Genomic DNA, 18713 nt, shown 5'->3' with positions numbered 1-18713 from the left:
TCAAATTTTGGTCGATTAGTTTACTCAATCACCTATCCTTGTAAGATTTGCTTCTTAAATTACCAAGATCCCAATTAAAATAAGTGAGGTTTCAAATGGGTGTTTAAATAATATTTATAATTAATTATCTTTTATTGATAGAGGGATTTTTATTAGAAAAAAATAATACTACTATTATTATGTTGAGCTCATTTATTATATTTTTAGTTCAAATACAACACTATATTTTAATAAACACTTAAAGTTTAAATGATTAATATATAAATTATGTAAATTTTGTAGAATGGAGATTCCAAATCCAGCAATCAAATTAGTTTTCTTTAATCAATTTTGCAAACCCAACCTAAGAAAACAAATGTAGACTTAATTATCAACCCGACGGGCAAAAGCTAATCAAATAGTCCGACCCGGAACATGTGCACGTGCTGGAGGCGTCGTCGTAGGCGTAGCTGTACGCCGCCGGGCAGGCGTTCTTGAACATCTCCGAGTACTGCGTCGGCGGGCATGTCTGCGGCGTCGAGTGGTCTTCGGTGCAACAGAACTCCGGCAAATTGAAGGCGGCGCAAGCGCTCTTGCAGGCCACGACGGACCCGGAATCGATTACCTGCAACTCCGCTGGGCAGATTCCGTTCAAGTCCGCCACGCAGCCGGCGTACTGGCAGTCGCCGGTTCCGCCGCTTGCCCGGACGCCGATCCCCACATTGTACCCGTCCACGAGGCTAATGTCGTAGAAATCCTTATCGCCGCTGTTCAACCCGACGGTGAATTCCGCCAGGGTGACCGGCGGCGCGCCGCCGCCGGTGCATTTAAGTGCGCCACCGCAATCACCCGTCTGGCATTTCCCGTTGCCGGAGCCGTCGAAGACGCAGCCCGTTCGTGCCCAGAACCGGCCGGACCAGCCGTGCGGCGCCGTCAGTTGCACAGAAGCCCCTGGAACCAGAGGGAAACCGCCATCGCCAAGAACCGCCGCACCATTGCCGGAGAGCGTTCCCGGCCATAAAGTGTAGCTGCAATGATTCTGAAGAGTAAAAACAGTCCCAAATGCCACATTTCCTGAAACATAGCACATCCCACCAAAAAAACTCGAATCATCATCGAATTAACCAGAACCCACAATGAAAACAGAAGAAAACAAAAAAACTATGATAACCCAGATGGATAATCAATCAGCATTCACCATTACCAAAAGAAAACACAAGTAAGAGAAGAAAGAGAGCTGATAGGGAAGCCATTGTTGATATTTGTAAAGAATCCAAGGAATTTGCAGAGAGAAAACGAGAAATTTGAGGGGTTGGTTGGAAGAGAAAAGCAGAAGAGAGCTCTGTATTTATATTGGTTAGAAATGGCAAAAGATATTTGAACCAATCTTTTCGTGAGCAGTGGAGGAGGGCACGTGGACTGTAACATCTTGAATAAACTGGTGAAAGTGAAAGAATGGGGTTTCAGTTTTTAGCCAAAACCAAACAGAAATGGCAAAAAAAATGGGGTCATGGGGGAGAGGGGGTGGAAAGTGGAGGTGTCGAGAGACGGCAGAAACAAAGAAAGGGCGTGAGCTAATCGTGAAGGCCGACATCCCAAACAATCACCCCACGACCATAAGCAGTTAACGAAAGCATGTGTTGTGTGCCTGTGCCCACCCACCCCCTTTTCAAAAATGGGTTTATTTTTTTCATAATTCTTCCATGCCCAATCTGCAGGCATTAGCTAGCTTGTAAATTGCTACGCAGCTTGCTGTTTTTTCGGTCACCTAACCCAATTTCCTCAACCATAGCTGGTTTGGAACTTTTAACAAACAGTTGGTGTGCGTCTAGTAAATCTCGCAACTTTTTCTCCTTCTGTTCATCTGTTTCTGTCTCTGGTGGTGCATAATAACGCGTTTTGGTTTCACCATCTCTTGTCTTGTTTAGTTAAATTGTCAAAATCTGAGGTTGATAAATCTCCCTGGGGGCCACCCCATTTACAAATTACGACAGTTCTTGTTTTGTTTTCTTTTGTCTGCTGAGGATCATCAAAGTGACGAAATATGCAGAAAAAAGGATAGGCAAATGAGAGAGATGAGCAAGTAATATAGCCGTAGGCAACCTTTGATGCTCAGCCTCTGCCTGTCTTTTTGTAGGCTAAAAGACAGTAGAATTTAGAGAAGCAAAGATTTCCATTCACTTATTTTCTACCCCATCTTTGCTTATGGGGACCAGATATCAAACTTGTTAATGCTCTAAGTTTACACAAAAATTCTATTCCAATCTAAGAACAGTAGATGCACTTGAAAAAGCTTCCCCACAAGAAAAAAATCATGTATCCTGTAAGAATGTGTTATTCTGTGCGTGCTTTCTTGCCAACGAACATTGATATCAAAAAGCCTAAATCTTGCTCCGGGTGTACTCTGAGATATGTAACGGAAGCAAGATATGTACAAGATAAAGCTACATAAATTTTGGACCAAAATGAATAGAAAGTAATGTAAGCGAATATGGCAGTCAAGGAAACGACCAGTATGAAGTTCATTGAGCACTTGAAGACAGAGAGTGGTTCTTCTACTCTTGGCTCAGGGAAATGGCCATTGCCTGTGAAATACGAGAGCAAATTATCCTTGAGCTTGAATTTATCCATTAACCAAGCAGAAGCACCATCGTCGGAAGCGGGAATCTCCCCAACAGGGATCCGTCGAACATGAATGTGAACTTCTGAAGGACCGAGGCCGAAGACATTATCCATAAAGGTAGGTAACCGGTGCTTGTAGGCAATAGTCACATCATAAACTGCATAAATTGAGTTTCATTAGAAAAAAAAGATGCAAAACCAGGACCAGAAGTTATTGCAACAAACATGATAATTTCAGATACACTTTTGTATTACAAATTTCTTAAGATTTATCCTGGTGAAAAGAAAAAGTATCACACATAACATGCTTGGCTCTCAGCTTAAAGTTGAGTGTGAACTTATATCTAATATAGCCATACACAGCGGTAACCATCGAACAGCCACCATATTTTCATGCAACAAAAACAAGAAAATATCTTCCATAACTTCCATAACTAATAGAAAAGAAAAAGAGAGCGGATTTTGAAGAACGAACCACTGTCAATGGAACCTCGGAGAGTTTGCAAGCAAGCACAAAAACCTCTTGCTTTTGGAAGTAGAACATTTTTCAGCACTGGAAGTCCAACTTCAGCAGCATATTCTTGACTCTTCTTGCATTTTGCCTCCCTGCACGTAATTTTCATATAAGTTGCCAATTTGTTAAGTGCAGACACATCATATTAGAGCACAAGATGAGACTTGGAAGTTCAAAACAAGCTTCTGGATCAGCGAATATGATGATTTTGAGAGGGGAATTGGCTGTGAAATTGGCAACCATACCATAAAGATAGAAAGGGAATGGAAGATTTTGGGCAACAGCAGCCTTTCTTTCCGAACTCATTTAAACAAAATACAATTGGAATACAGTAGAAAGGAAAGGAAGATATACGTAAAGTCAGTTCCCTCGGGAAAAACAGCAAGCCACAAGGGGTCTCGAGGATTTTTAAACGTTGAAAGTCTTTGGCACATAAGCGGTTCATCGACTTCCCATTTCCTCTCAACTGGAATGAACTCCAAAACGTGGAATCCCCAACCGAAGAGAGGCAGCTTCATTAAGCTGCTTTTAAGGATGTATTTGATGCAGCCTAGGGAGCCCTTTCGCAATGCAAGGTCCCACAAATACATCCAATCAACTTCAGTTCTGTGGTTGGCAATGAGCAGAACACGTTCATTTGCTGGAACATCATCTCCATAGAAGACAACTTTTGTCCCATTTATCACTTCAAAGAGAAAGGGCCAAAGAGCCAACCAGAAACCAAAAATAATGGAAGTTGCCTTCCTACTGTAATGCAGGCTGAAAAGCCGTAAACAGAGAGTCGCTATCGGCGCAAAATACACTAAAAACATGAAGGCAGTAGACAGAAACACCGCTAAACAAATCACCCCTCTCATCAGCCTAACATGACTAATAGATTTCTGTTTTTCTGTATTATGAGACTGCATAGGCGTAGAAACTTCCATTCTTCCAAGAAACCGATTCAAAGAATTCCCCTCCTAGAGATGGCTGCAAACAAACACACGCATACATCCCTTGAGAGACTCGCAATTTCTCTATCAAATCCAATGAAATTAAAGCTCCAGACATGGAAAAGACAAATCAACAGAAAATCCCAGTAGAATCTTTTCAAAAGGCATAAGGAATTCCATTCTCTGGCAAACCCAAAAAGGCAATCACAGAAAGCAGATACCAATTGAAGAAACAGGAGCAATTTACGGAGTGCTGTAAAATTCAAAATTCAAAAACAGATCTAAAACTGCAAGGAACAGCCGAATTCAAGAAAACAAAAAAGTATATCCAATCAGAGCAAGAATTACCCGTGAAAACGAAGAGATGTGTAAGCGAGATGAGACGAAAGTGTTGTGTTTCGGTCGTCTCCCTCAAAATTGCTTGTGAAACTGAAACTGAAACTGGGTGTGTCCTTAAATCCTTATCCAAATTCTAAAGTAATGGAACAGGAAACTTGGGAAAATGGTGAAATTGAGATAGAGACTATAGAGAGGAATAGGATTAGCAGAGGATAGAGAAGTTCGAAAGCTTGATTACTGAAAAATCTGCAATGGGAAGTCCAGATTTAGTTGTAAACAAAAAGTTTGGGATGTGGCTGTGGAGAGGCTGCTTGGGAAGAAAGTCTGCTACCAAACTAATTAAGCAGATTTAACCAAAGGGTTATCTCTGGTTAGATACAATCTTAAAATACTCCTTTTATATATATATATAATTACTCAAATATGAGGACATCTAAAAAAAGAAAAAGAAAAAGAAAAATTGCACATGAAACCCAATTTATATAATTATAGGTTGTCTATAACATTAAATAAATTTCTTTTTAATTAGTCGATCATTTTATAAATATAGAAGTCAACTTTAATATTTTTTTTAAATGAAACGGAAAAAGAAACATAATTCAACTAGTTGGCGATTTTTTGAGAAGGTAGATTTTAATCTCCATCCTCTTTTTAAATTATAATATTATGGAAAAAAGTCATTCACTTAAAAAAACTATTTAATATGATGTGTTTTTAGTATCAAATGTCACAAAGTTTTATATAATTTGTCAATTATTTTTAACTTTAATTAGCTACTATTTGTTGATTTTAATTAAATTATTGAGATAAAATATATTTGTACAAAAAAAGTGTAGCTGTCGCTGAGGCAATTTAATGGAATGAAAAATTTTCTAATTATAAACAAAAAATTGAAAACAAAATTTAAAGATAATTTACAGCTAATACTATTTTATAAAGTAAAATAGAAAAACCACATTTTGGGTAAGTTTGTTTTTTACGTCGCCGACAATACTGACAACGCCGCTTAAATATTTGGAAGGCCGCTTGGATTTCCATGTTTACCCTCAACACAAAGGAGTGGATCGCGAGAAAAGTAGGGACTAAAATGGGCATTTGCACAGAGTTATTGAAAACTAACACATTTGATTATCAAGGAAAATAACATTTGACATTTCCAAAAGTAATCAAATTTCGTGTCTGCGGCCTGCAGGCCCAGGGCGATAGGGCATGTTTGTTTGTCTTTCAATGGTGAATTTTCATACAAATAACAGAAAATAGAGTATTTTCTTTTTTCTAATTTTTCTTGTTAAGAAACAACTATTAATAATTAACTTAACTAGATATTTTGTCTATAGTCGAGGTCCTTTTAGTAGTAAAGTTTTAAATTTCAATTACATCATTTAAAAATGTATTTTACCTCAAACTTGGGAATATGTATAGTTAATTTTCACCATAATTGGACATTAATCTAAGACAAATATTTCAATAATTAAAATTTTGTATTAGCCTATTATGATATCATACTTTTCCATAATTCTATAGTATGATATTATTTATTTTTTACATAAATTTTCAGGAAGATAGTTGTTATGTACTATAAAATTTATCCTTATCTAGTATTATATTGGACAGCATTTACCAACCAATTTTAACATAAAGTTAGGTAAAATTTTTCCTAAATTCACTAGTTTCAATAAAAATCAAATTTTGTACAAAATTAAGTTTCGTCTTTGTGCATGGAATAAATCTTCAAAAAAATGTATTTTTTTATATAATGTACGAGAATAAAATTTTTAACAATTTTTTTAACGAAAGCTTACCAAAAATAAAAGTTAACTTAATTTCAAAAAATAAAAATTGCAACATTTTATTTAAGGTCGAATAAAGTAAAGTATTCATTTATAAAACATTCCACCTTTCAAAGAATTACAGTACTATATTGTTCACTGACATAAGCAAAACAAATGGAGATTTATAGGAAAAAAAACGGTCATATGCCCCTGGCATGAATAAGCCTATATATATATTTTGAAGATTTTCGTTAAAAAAGATGAAATAAAAAATTTGAAAAATAAAGAAAATTTAAAAAAGTCATATTTTATCGAAGCTAAATATATGTTTTATTTGAGTGTTTTTTTTTTCCAATTTAGTCTATATTATTTAAATTTTTTAATTTAATCCTTTATATTTCAAAAATTTCAATTTCGTATCTCAGACGTTAGTGAATGTTAAAATTAGTTGATATAAATTTAAATGACATAATATTTAGTGAATTGATAGAACTTTAGAGGAAAAAACCTATCATTTAAAGCAAACAATTCATAATTTCTATCAGTTTTCTAAAAATTTAGAAGAGGAATTAAAAAATTTCCACTTGTTATGAGTAAAAAAATTTAAGTCAAGCTACGGAAACATCCAAGAAGTAACCAAGACTAGAGCAAAAACCACATGATTGAGCCTAAGACTCAATCCAAAAGGGTTAGACATGACCCACAGGTCGATCCACCCTTGTTTCGGCCAGTTCAAGCCTTGGGCCATATCCTTAGCCTCATCCCCAAACTATGCTTAGCTCACATTAACTCAGGTTGCCCACTTAGAATCTACGTGAGAGGATGGATTGAAGGAAAAAAGATAAATCCAAAATTAGTATGTAGTGATATCAATTATTATCAATTTTTCTCTCAGATCAATTCGAGAATTTCATATATGAACACAAATTTCATATATGAACATAAAGTATCTAGAAAGTATTAGATTTGCTCCATAAATAGAAGGAGAATTGTTATGTATTCTACACAACTCTAATCTCACCACTGAACATAAATTTTGGTATATTTTTTATTTTAAATTAATCGGGTGTAATTTTCTAAAGCTGATTTCACACATATACATCATTTGTGATATTTTTTTCATTTAAATTTTCACCAACTCTGTTAAATATTATGTCAAAGTAAGATTATTATTGTCAAACATCAACCAATTTTAACATTATTCAATCACATTCAAATTGAAATTTTTTTAACAAAACTAAATTGAAAGGAAAAAAACCCAACCACTAAGGAATGCAGCATATATTTAGCATTTCAATAAAAAATCAAAATTTACCCTGTAATAAAAGAAAACTCTAACTATTCCACTCTAAACAATGCTTAAATTTGTCCATTTTTGCCTTAGTTAGGATACCTATCTCTCAGAGTTTATCAGTTTGAATTCCCACCCAAAAAAACTTAAATTTATGTTATATACAGAAATGAAAAACCAAAAAAAAAAAAAAAGAAAAAAAAAAAGAAAAACCCAAGATTCTAAAGATAATCTAAACTTCTCTCATATGAAAACAAAAATCCAAAACCAAATAAAAAAATAAATATACATATGGAAAGATTGTGATAAACTGTCCTCTGTTTTTTTTTTCTTTAATATATTTACGTTTTGCAAAAGAAATAAAAGATAAAAAATTCTTTATAAAAAAAATCCATTTTAATATATATATTTTCTAAAATACTTATCAAAGGAAAGTTTATCAGAAGTTAAAAAAGGAGGTAAAGATCATCACACTTAAATGTCCAAATTGAGTTTAGATTTAAAACTTTTGATCCTTTAATACCAACATAAAGAACCCAGCCCTGTAATTTCAACAACATCCTAAACTGTAAACATCTTTGCTCTGCTCTCTGTCTAATCTAAACTACAATTCTACGGAGATTTAGAAGAAGAAGTAAAAAAAAGGATTTACAGTGACACCAAAAGAATGAATTTGGTTATGAATTTTCACAACAAATACAAAGAAAAAAAAGGATTCCCATCTCTAGCTGATCTGTGGCTTGGTCTCCGATTCAGAAAGCAGAGGCTTCTTATAACGCCCATCCCAGTGCTTCTCCCAATAGAACTTGAGGAACAGCAAAAGAATGGCGGAGTTCAGCACAGAATTGCAGGCCCAAGCGCCAATTCCATTGCACCCACCTCTCAGAACGTGAAATAAAAAAACCCCAAAATGGCAGAGCAAGCTGCAGCCGAGCAGAGCCACCTGGCAATTCAGCACAAACGGAGAGACGGTGGCCGGCAGCCCGGCGGCGGTTAAGAATCGGTAGCCGTAGACGAGGAAGTGGAGGAGCGTGGTGGAGAGAATGGCCACGATTTGGAAAGATTGCGAAAATTCGAGCCAGATGAAGGAGGTGAGGAGCAGGATTGATTGGTTGAACACGTGGAAGAACGCCAGGCGCCGGCGCCGGAGGACGGTGAAGAACGTGCGGAGGAGGTGGAGGAAGCGGGAGAGGTAGAAGATGTACGACCAGAAGAACACGCGCCCGGAGGGGCGCGTGCCGAGCGGAAAACAGAACAGCCACTGGAATGAGGTGGTTCTGTTCCGGCGCCAGAACCAGCGGGTGTCGCGAATCTCCGCGGCGGCGGAGAGGAGGATCCCAGCGAAGATTGTGGAGGAGATTAAGGCCATGGAGAGGCTGTGGACGGCGGGGATGGGGCCGAGAGGGACGGGACGGGCGCGGCGGAGGAGGGACATTAGGAGGCGGAGAGTGGAGGCGGCGGCGACGTAGAGGGTAACGGCGGCGACGAGGAAGGACCACGTGGAGCCCCATGAATGGGTGTGGCTCCACCGGAAATTGACGATTGAAGGGTGCTCCGACAGCCAGTATCTGATCATCTGAACCGTCGCCATCGGTGCTTTGACAATGAAAGTTGAGAAGGAAACCAATTTCAATACATTATATAATGAAGGTTTTTTTTTTTTTTTTGGAGAGAAAAACAACAATGAAGGTTGTTGACTGTTAATCGAAACAGAATATAATATGGAAATTATATTTTAGTGTATAATTGTTTACTTACGGATGCCAAGAAATCTTATTGGCCTGACTTGTTTATTTATATTTTTTTCTAAAGTCGTGGAGGTGAGAAATCCAATTTTTCGGACTTATTTTTAGTGCTAAAATTATTGTTTTATTTTGTTTTGGTTTTTTCTCTCTCTCTTGAGGCCAGTGTTGAAAATATTGTTGTAGTTCAGCTTTTAATAGAAAAACTGGCATAATTAATCATTATAGATAATATTTAGGAAAAGGATGCTTGACTCTACTATTAAATGTTCTGGCCAATAAAAATTTAGGTATTTTTCATATTTAGATATTCACGAGTAAGTATGTATCTTACTATTATTCTTATCATTTTTTGAATATAATTATTAAAAATCTACTTTCTAATATTCAAAATGATAGTTAGATTTTTGTAAAATATAAGAATTGGAGATTCCAATTGGAACTTTTTAATTTGAAATAAGTACTTCTACGATAAAGAGTTGTTATTGTTAGAAAAATGATAAAAATATTGATGAGGCAGGTAAAACGACACCGACTTAAATGGATGGGAGGAGCGAGGAGGCGAAGACGGTTGGTAGGACCAGATTTATTATTATTTTTATTGAAACGTGGACAAAAACTGTTGGAATTATTTAATTTTCGTTTGTTAAAAGTTTATGTTCCAAACCTCCGACAATATAGGCCATGGGGAATGATAAAAATGAGTAAGGCTGTCTCAAATTAAAAAATAGTAAAAAGGAAAAAGTTAAAATGTGAAATGTGAAATGTTAATTTATTCTAAATGAATCTTAAAATAACTTGTCATTATTAGGGGCGGGGAGGATGTATGTTGACCCACATAGGACTCGAGCCTCCCCTCAACTTTTAACAATATTGCACCACTAAAGAAACGTTGTACCAAATCTAACATAATTTGCTCATGGTCCAGTGGTGATGCCATGATTTAGGTGGACCAAGTCCTAAGGTCAAAATAAATTTCATTATCTTTCTTCCACTATTATTTACATGGAAAAATATTTTTTATATCCTACTGAACCAATTTAACTAATAAATCATAAGTTTGATTTATAAGTATTTTAATTCTATAAATTATACTTTGATTTCTAAATTTTGAGATTTGTGTCAGGTTCTCGAACTTTTAAAAATTATCTAATGGATCGTTAAACTTTCAATTTTGCATTTAATAGGTCTTTTAATTTTTAATTTTATGTTTAATAGATCCTTAACCTATTAAACTCTTATTTAAGTTTAATAATTTAAAAAGCCAGATACTTGTAGCCAACCAAATTCAATATCTACGTAGTATCAACTGATTTAATATTAGCTATTAAATTAAGCAGGATATCTATTTGTCCAACCTCGCTCGCGTTTAAACTCTTAACTAAATTTAAAAATTACCTTTTTTTTTCTTTAAAACTTGACTTAAATTATAAAACTAGTTTTAAAAAATACAAGTAAGACCAACATGACATAGTTCAATTGTAATTGTCACCCACTCATTTCTTGACGTTGGATGTTTAAACTATCGTACCCAATTTTTCTAAAAAGGTTTACAAATTTTGAAGAAACTAGAAGAGAATTTTAGTAGAAAATACTTTTTTGGAAGGCCTAAATAGCTCCAATCATTCATAATCTCGAACAATTCTTATTTTGATGTTTAATTTTTAAAATTATCAATTAAGTTATTTCATTAAAGAAATAAGTTAAAATTTGTTATAGAAAATGATGTGATATTAATGTTGTTCTATTCATATGTTTGGACACATGAATATTAAATAATTTATTATTATTTTTAAATAGATGAGTCGAGTTTAAGTGTCAAGATAGCATTGGAATGATATCTCACATGTCAATAAAATAATAATTTAGGATCCGTTTAATAACCATTTCGTTTTTTGTTTTTCAAAAACAAAGGTTATTTAATAACCAATTCAGTTTTTTGTTTTTTGTTTTTCAAAAATCATTTTGAAATTCTAGGTAAATTTCAAAAATAAGTTTTTGTTTTTCAAAAACAGGCTTTTGTTTTCCAAAATTTCTTTTTTCTTCTAATATTCAACTTTTTTTTTTCCTTTCTCATATTTATTTATCATTAAAAATTTTATTTCTCATTCTAAAAGTTTTTTATTTCTAAATTTCTCTCTACAAACTTTATTTTTCTGTTTCTAAAATTTTCATATTTTGAATATTTATTATTATTTGTCTCTGTCCAAATTTTTCTCTATTTTTATTTTTTTTTCTAACAGACCCATTTCATTTCTCTCTCTAAAAATTTAATATTTTTTTCTAACTTTTCTCCCTCTAAAATTTATCTTTTATAACTTTTCTTTGTTTTCGTAATCTATTTTTTCCTCTGAAAATTATATTTTATTTCTCGTTCAATTTTCTTTCACTGTAACTTTTATTTATCCTTGTATTTATTTATTTTCTCTAAAAATTATATTTTGAATCCTATTATTATCTCTAAATTTGTTTCCACTATAATTTTTCTTTTTCTTTACAATTTTTTTTCTTTCACATATCTTTTCCTCTTGACTTTATTTTTTTCCTCTATAATTTTTCTCTTGTTCTCTTTTAACTTTTATTTCACTCTTTTTTTTCTTAATATTTTTATTTATCTCTCTAAAATTTATATTCCAAAAGTTTATTTACATCTCTAACTTAGTATTTTCATGTCTCTACATTAGGGGAAGACAAAAATTTCAGCAGGGTCGAATCCAAAAAATAGGAAATGCATGTCTCGACCCCGTCTCCGATTCCATTTTTTAAATAATAAATATATATTTATTACACTTTTTATACTTAAATTCTAAAAATAATTAAAAACAATTATGAAACCGATAATTTTTCTAGAGAACATCTCTCAAACCCAAGAACGAGGTGGAGATGGAGACTAAAAATTTTCACGAGAATGGGGAGAACATTATCACTCGCACCCACATCATTGTTATCTCTACTCTACATAAAATTTTCTCTCCAATTTTCTAACTTTTTAAAAACAAAAAACAAAAAATTGTTATGTTTTGGTATTCCGCTTTTTAAAATAAAAAAATAAACAATAGTTATCAAACATATATGGTTTTTGTTTTTTAAAAACAGAAAACCAAAAACTAAAAACTAAAAACAACAAAAACCAAAAATCAAAAATTAAAAACAAGAAAAACCAAAAATCAAAAACTAAAATGGTTATCAAACGGTGTAATGATATATCCATTTTTTATTAGCAAAGGTTAATCACTTTCTCAAGAAAAAAAAATTATTTATGCCATGACCTAACTGAAAAAGCTTAATACGCTTGAATAACCCACATCTTGAACATGGGAAATCTTGGAAATCAAGTGGTAACTACATCATCAATATAAGTATTATGCTATTATTTAATATATAATATAACTACATTTTTCTTTTTCAAAAAATCAACAAGAAACCGACCATAAATGCGTGTCCATATAATCGTATCCTAAGAGATGATTATATCTTAATTTTTTTAAAAAATTAGACGTGACGCTCTTATAATCATTTTTTTGAAGAGACGACCAAATATTGAAAATGTTGTGGTCATCTAAGAGACGATCGAGTGGGAGGAAATTTTTAAAAGTATTACTTTTAGAATAATTTTCAATCACCGCTTAATGGATTTAATATGTTTCTTATTTTCCAAATAATTTTGTTAGAATATATTTTCTAAATAAATTGGAAAATAAATATTATTTTAGAAAAATCCAAATAATTAGTTTTTTTTTTTTTGCAACTCCGGATTATTAGCTTTTAAAATAGAATAATAATTGTTTTACGATCAACTCACCATTATTAAGTTGGAAGATATCACCATGTCAATACCTAAACATTATTTTATTTTTTTTAGTAAATTGTAATTAAAAAATATATATTGGTGCGTCAAGAGTAAGATCCAATGGCCCGCGCTTGTCTTGACCTACGCCTAACCACTCCACTGGCACGCGGTTGTGAAAAGTAATATACTTTTTTACCACTGCGAGTATATATAACTTTCCTACTCTCTTCTAAAGACGTCGATATTTCTGCTCCAAATGGGAAGATGAAACCAATAATCGTGTGCCACGTGCAATAAAGTGACGAGCATTACCGAGATAACGTGACGACGCACGCACTGAATATTTTTAGGGCACGGCTGCTGGAAACTTCCATTCCATTTCCAAACGTATATTTTTCGGATTCCCGTCAAACGCGTTCGTCTTCGGTTTCAGATTTGCTTTTTGATCGATCCAAAGGCGGCATCGGCCGGTTTGTTCTTCTCAATTAACAGGTCCGTGTTTTCATTGTTCCGATCCTTTCTTGAGTTTTATTTTAATTTCTGAGTTCTCTTCTTGGTTTGATTGTTTGCGTGGAATTCGATTCTGCTGGTCTCTGTTTGGGGATTTTGAACCCTAGGATTTGATATTTGGTTGTTTAGTTCCTGCTTTCACTATTGCACCAGCGGATCAATTGTTAAGATGGTTGATTCTCATTAGGGTTCTCTATTGGTTTTTTGTTGGTTCAAGGAATTTTTCCGATCGCGAAGAATTTTTCTGTTGAGTTTAGTGGATTTCCTTTTTTTTTTCTCTCAAATTGTGCTATAATTTGATTTGATAGGTAGGGTGTGTAGATATGGCGAGCGGGTTTGGGGAATCGACGAGCAGGCAACCCCAAAGCCCATCGTGTTCAGACAACAATAGTGATGCTAGTAATTTTGAGTGCAATATTTGCCTGGATTTAGCTCAAGATCCTATCGTAACTCTATGCGGTCATCTTTTCTGTTGGCCGTGCCTTTATAAATGGCTGCACATTCATTCCCATCCCCAGGAATGTCCAGTTTGCAAGGCCATCATAGAAGAGCAAAAGTTGGTTCCCTTATATGGTAGGGGAAAGACATCGACTGACCCGAGATCAAAAAGTATTCCTGGAATTAACATTCCTAATCGTCCTGCGGGACAGAGACCTGAAGCAGCAGGTCCTCCCCCAGAACCAAATCATTTCCCTCACAATGGGTTTGGATTCATGGGAGGTCTCGGAGGGTTTGCTCCCATGGCGTCTACAAGGTTTGGTAATTTCACCTTGTCTGCGGCATTTGGTGGTCTTGTCCCATCTTTATTCAACTTTCAGATGCATGGATATGCAGATCCAAGCATGTATGGTGCAGGTGCTGGCTTTCCATATGGGTTCCCTAACATGTTTCATGGTAGCCATGGTCACGCCCATGGATACTATCACCATCTCCGTCAAGGTCAGCAAGATTATTACCTGAAGCGGCTGCTTATGTTGATTGGTTTCTGTGTTCTTCTTGCCCTAATCTGGCAATAGATGAAAGGGTCCGTCCATTAGAGCTTATATTACTTCATGGTGTTTGATGTATTCAATCTATAATGTAAAAATTCCAAAAAATCAGATGGTACATTGTCTTGATATCCCATCATTCGACTCAATTAGTCTTACTGTATGTTGAAGTGGACATCAATTTTTGTGTACTTAGGCATGGTGAACATCAGCTGACGTGCTTATGCAATTGTATTTGAAGGTTTCCATTTATGCACACATGTATATGTACAGGCTGACCCACCAAATGCAATCACATGGCAGAGTGAACAAAGCACATGCTTTGATGGCTCATTCTATCTAAGGTGTTTTATTTGCCTAAGTGGTATTTCTAGTGCTCTTACCTAATGCACTACATGCGGTATGTGTTTCTTGTATTTTTTTGTTTAATCAATATATTTAGGCTGATTTTGCTGCACATGGTATTACTAGAAACTTTTTTATTTATGGTGTTTGGTTATGGTTCTATCCATGACTATTGTTTCATTTAACAACTTTAGCTTGGTATCAGTTTCATTTTCTCCCATTCTTCAGTTCCAGTTTGTCTATGTTGGAACTTTAGTCACGCTAGCTTCATCATAGAAAGGAACAGAATCATCACCTGCTAATGTTTCTGCAACTAATAGAGTTTGGTGTCACTTGCAAGTTTGTTTTGTTTTTTCTTCTTAGTTTATATGGAATTATCCAACTGAAGGGGGATCTTTAAGCTGGATGATACTTGATTATGCATATTAAGAAGAGTGCAGAGAAGAGGAGGGTAGGTCGTTGGTGCTTGCTATTGATTCTAGTTATGAACTGGACTTTTTTTAAAGGGCTGTGGCTCCTTGAGCTCAATTGTCTAAACTTATTTCTTTATTTCTTCTGAAGCCTTGAGTATATATATTTTGCAGGAGCTGATTGTGGGTTCAACGAAACTTTTATCCTCCCTTCATTTTGCAAAGTTAGCATTTAGATCTAATGATTGAAGCATGGTATGTGCTAGCTGACATATTATTTTACTTTGTTATTTGTTTACTTTTAAGTCGTGACCAGAAAATTATTGAAATTGCTGAGGGATGCCTTTTTCTTTTTCTTTTTAAAGTTTAGCTCCTGATTTGGAAGTTTCCTTACTAAATTGAATAAAAATAATTGACGTGTCATTTTTCTACCTTTTTTTTTCAAACGTTTTTAAAACCTATGTTTTTGAAATTTGGCTAAAAATTTGAATGTGTTTGTAAGAATGTGCATAAAAAAATTGAAAGTATGCATAACTTTTAAAAGCAAAAAGTAAAAGTTTGGCTTTTATTTTTAGTTTTCTGTTTTTTTAAAAGATTGAGCATGTGCATCTAACAATTTCATTGTCTTAATGCTTCACCCTTTAAAAATAGCATTGTAGGTCTTAATCTAATTTTAGGCTCTATGGGATAGTCAAGTTGGTAAAGGTTCAGAGGTCTCTTATCATATTGGTTTAGAGAGTTTAATGTAAAAAATTCTTGATATCTCTTAAATCTGTGGCTTAGGGTGGGTACGGGTGATCCTAGGTATATGGAAACAAAGCTTAGACCCTCAGTCATTAAAAAAAAAAAAAAGTTTTTTTAGAACTCTATTTTAGTGTTTTTGGAAATTTAGTTAGGAACACTAAGTTTTTTATTTTTTATGTTTTTCTTTTTGAAGTATACTCCAAGACTTAAATATGTTTATATAAGTTGAATATTTAAAAAAAAAAGTTGAAATAAAAAATAAAGAAGACTAGATTTATTGAAGTAGTAGTGAGCATAATTCATAACTTCATAAACCAAAACGAGATCTTGGCCTAGTTGATATCTTTAATTCTTAGATCTGAATTGTAAATTAAACGACTCCTATCAGACCATTCATGTCAACATTTAAATAACTCTTTTCATAAAGACAACAAAATTAAAAGTTTAGAAACATAACTAAAATCTTTTTAACGAATAAGTATAGGCCTCAAAGGTGAGGGCTACCTTTGTAATTTAATATTAAAATTTTTAATTTGAATAACAATGTTTTTAGCTAAATATATAATTTCATCTTAATGTTTGTATCATTTTTCACTTACGTCTTAAATATTTTAAAACTTTTAATTTCCTCATGTAATTATGTAATAACTTTTTTTTAGTCAAATCCTCACCTTGATTTATATTTTTGCTTTGCAAATTGCAATTTAATTATTTAATTTTACATTCTTTGCCGAGCTGTTTGGTAGCTATTAAGAACGTGGAGTAGGTTGGCCATAACTTAAAGTTTGTGGCGAAAAGCAAATTATCATAGGCTGAAAACTATAGTGGTGTAGAATGTAATTATCTGAGCTCTCAAGTCCCTTTTGGTAACAATTTTACTTTTAATTTGTTGTCTGTAAAAATTAATGTTATATTATCACTTGCTTTATTTAAAATTTTTTCTAGAATTCAAAAACAGTTTGGAAATACATTAGCAAATAAAAAGAACTCTTAGTGGACAAAAAGATTTGAAAAAAAAAACACATTTCCGTTCATCAAATTAGACCCTTAATAATTGGAATAAAATTATTTTTCAAAATTTTCATAATTATATGTAATGTGAGAAAAAAGATGATGTAAAATGAGTAATCCTTTGAGGTTTCGTCAAGATAGAACCTGACTTGATCCTGTAACAAAAACTAAAAAAATATGTATATGCAATCAAAGTAATGTTTGTCTCTAAAATTAGGACATATAAACTCATATGTTTGGTCATATTATGTATTGCATAATGTATTGTACTTTGGGAAAAGAAGAAAAAGATAGATTATTGAGAAGTGAAGGGTGGGAAAGTGACCACTCTTTGCACACATAAGATGTAGGCTGTGAATGTGGCATCAAAGTTGGAAAAATTATTGAAGTGTAGCAAGTGGAGTTGAGTGGACCATTCCAACTCTACAATTTCTCTTTTAAATGAAAAAAATATTAGGTATATAGTTACAAATTTTCTCTTTGTTTTATTCTTTCATTTTTATTTTTTTACTTATGTAACTGTGGCATATAGATAATTAAATCACTCTCCTCGTGTTAAAAAATTAAATTAAAAACTTGTTTTACAGTGGATATGAAACTCTTGCAAAAGTGTTAAAGAATGGATGAGAACTCGATGAAGATGAGTTAGGATTCGTGAAGGTAGAATTGTGGATTTGGGAGAGCATTTAGCACAATAGTACATGTGGTCAAGTATAATTTTTTGGATGAGATTGACATGAATTTCTAACTAATTAAAAACACGTTTTAAATACTATTTTGGTTTGTTTTAATTTCTTAATTTCTTATTTTTTGTTAATTTTAGTCAACGCCCTATATTTTTTAATAAGTGATTATATTGATCTCTATTTAAAAAATTTTAACACAAATTTTACATCCAACGAAAATTCTTTGATACAAAATTACCGTGAAATTTATTGAGTTAAATGTCATGCTAAGCTTATGATCGAGCAAATGAAATAAAAAGAAAAGGAAGGGACTAAAACATGAGAGTGCATGATAAAAAATGAAAATCTCGAAAGGATAAGTAAAATAAAATAAACGTACGAAAATAACCTAAGTAAACTGAAAGTAGAAGGAGGGGCTGGATCAACAAAGTTGGATGGTGTGATTTAAAATGTGGATCGACAGAGTGGGCCACCCACCACCAAAGCCGCATGTGAGTACGACATGTCGACTGTCACCTTTCTGGAAGAATGTTACGTGAAAGTGCATGTCAAAAGTTTACAAATATTACCATTGCCTTTCATCCCTACCTACCTTTTTTTTCCCTTTCTCTTTTCTATTTGCTTTTTAGAGTCTTCAAAATATTCTATTTTTTCTCTCCTTTTCTTTTCTAATAATTTTATTGTATTTATAAAATCTATAAATTATTATTATTAACTTGAAGATATGGTATTCAATTTTGTTCTATGTTAATTGATGTCACGATTGAAACATTTTATAATCATAAAGTAAGAGTGAAGATTAAGATATTATTGATGCAAGATATACTCAACTCGAAAAATATGGTTGAGTTGAGCAGTTGATTTCATGCTATTCTAGATTAGGAATAGATTAGAAAGATTGAAATTTGCACGCATGAGAGAATTGCACACCAATCTACATGATATTTGTCCAACAAGTACTGAAATGCTTAAGTTAGACGTGACCTGTGTCAAGTTGAGGAAGACAATATTTGATGGAGTATCCTCCAATTTATGGA

At 33.5% G+C, this 18713-nt stretch overlaps 3 protein-coding genes and 1 pseudogene across 3 annotated transcripts; 1 reads left to right on the top strand and 3 right to left on the bottom strand.

Moving 5' to 3' along the window:
- Positions 1–297: 297 nt before the first annotated feature.
- On the bottom strand, positions 298–1997 carry LOC111013983 (pathogenesis-related thaumatin-like protein 3.5). Its single transcript, XM_022288562.2, has 2 exons — positions 1184–1997; positions 298–1053 (listed from the first exon to the last, which is right to left on the bottom strand). Exons 1-2 carry the CDS (start codon positions 1230–1232, stop codon positions 371–373), a joined length of 732 nt encoding a protein of 243 aa, XP_022144254.1. The 5' UTR covers positions 1233–1997; the 3' UTR covers positions 298–370.
- Positions 1998–2263: 266 nt separating this feature from the next.
- LPAT4 (lysophosphatidyl acyltransferase 4) lies at positions 2264–4760 on the bottom strand. The gene is made up of 4 exons (XM_022288561.2): positions 4396–4760; positions 3470–4084; positions 3077–3207; positions 2264–2759 (listed from the first exon to the last, which is right to left on the bottom strand). Exons 2-4 carry the CDS (start codon positions 4039–4041, stop codon positions 2314–2316), a joined length of 1149 nt encoding a protein of 382 aa, XP_022144253.1. The 5' UTR covers positions 4042–4084; positions 4396–4760; the 3' UTR covers positions 2264–2313.
- A 3163-nt stretch (positions 4761–7923) lies between these two features.
- On the bottom strand, positions 7924–9311 carry LOC148209418 (fatty acid elongase 3-like pseudogene; annotated as a pseudogene).
- Positions 9312–13314: 4003 nt separating this feature from the next.
- On the top strand, positions 13315–14823 carry LOC111014071 (RING/U-box superfamily protein). The gene is made up of 2 exons (XM_022288686.2): positions 13315–13473; positions 13800–14823. The coding sequence occupies exon 2, from the start codon at positions 13815–13817 to the stop codon at positions 14505–14507; it is 693 nt and encodes a 230-aa protein (XP_022144378.1). The 5' UTR covers positions 13315–13473; positions 13800–13814; the 3' UTR covers positions 14508–14823.
- The last annotated feature ends 3890 nt before the right edge of the window (positions 14824–18713 follow it).

The sequence above is a fragment of the Momordica charantia genome (genome assembly GCF_013281855.1).
Source record: "Momordica charantia cultivar OHB3-1 chromosome 8 unlocalized genomic scaffold, Mcharantia_2.0 BLBB01000008.1, whole genome shotgun sequence".
NCBI lineage: Eukaryota > Viridiplantae > Streptophyta > Magnoliopsida > Cucurbitales > Cucurbitaceae > Momordica > Momordica charantia.
The sequence above is the reverse complement of the archived record's forward strand: the minus strand, read 5'-3'. Positions and strand labels throughout refer to the sequence as shown.

What these genes read in the sequence shown, in the direction of transcription:
- LOC111013983 (XM_022288562.2), bottom strand. Translation starts at nt 1,232, where the DNA reads ATGGCTTCCCTATCAGCTCTCTTTCTTCTCTTACTTGTGTTTTCTTTT. An exon ending in CTTACTTGTGTTTTCTTTTG is followed by an intron (nt 1,054 to 1,183) that starts GTAATGGTGAAT and finishes GCTATGTTTCAG; the next exon opens with GAAATGTGGCATTTGGGACT.
- LPAT4 (XM_022288561.2), bottom strand. Translation starts at nt 4,041, where the DNA reads ATGGAAGTTTCTACGCCTATGCAGTCTCATAATACAGAAAAACAGAAA. An exon ending in CCCGAGGGAACTGACTTTAC is followed by an intron (nt 3,208 to 3,469) that starts GTATATCTTCCT and finishes AATTACGTGCAG; the next exon opens with GGAGGCAAAATGCAAGAAGA. An exon ending in CCGAGGTTCCATTGACAGTG is followed by an intron (nt 2,760 to 3,076) that starts GTTCGTTCTTCA and finishes CAATTTATGCAG; the next exon opens with TTTATGATGTGACTATTGCC.
- LOC111014071 (XM_022288686.2), top strand. Translation starts at nt 13,815, where the DNA reads ATGGCGAGCGGGTTTGGGGAATCGACGAGCAGGCAACCCCAAAGCCCA.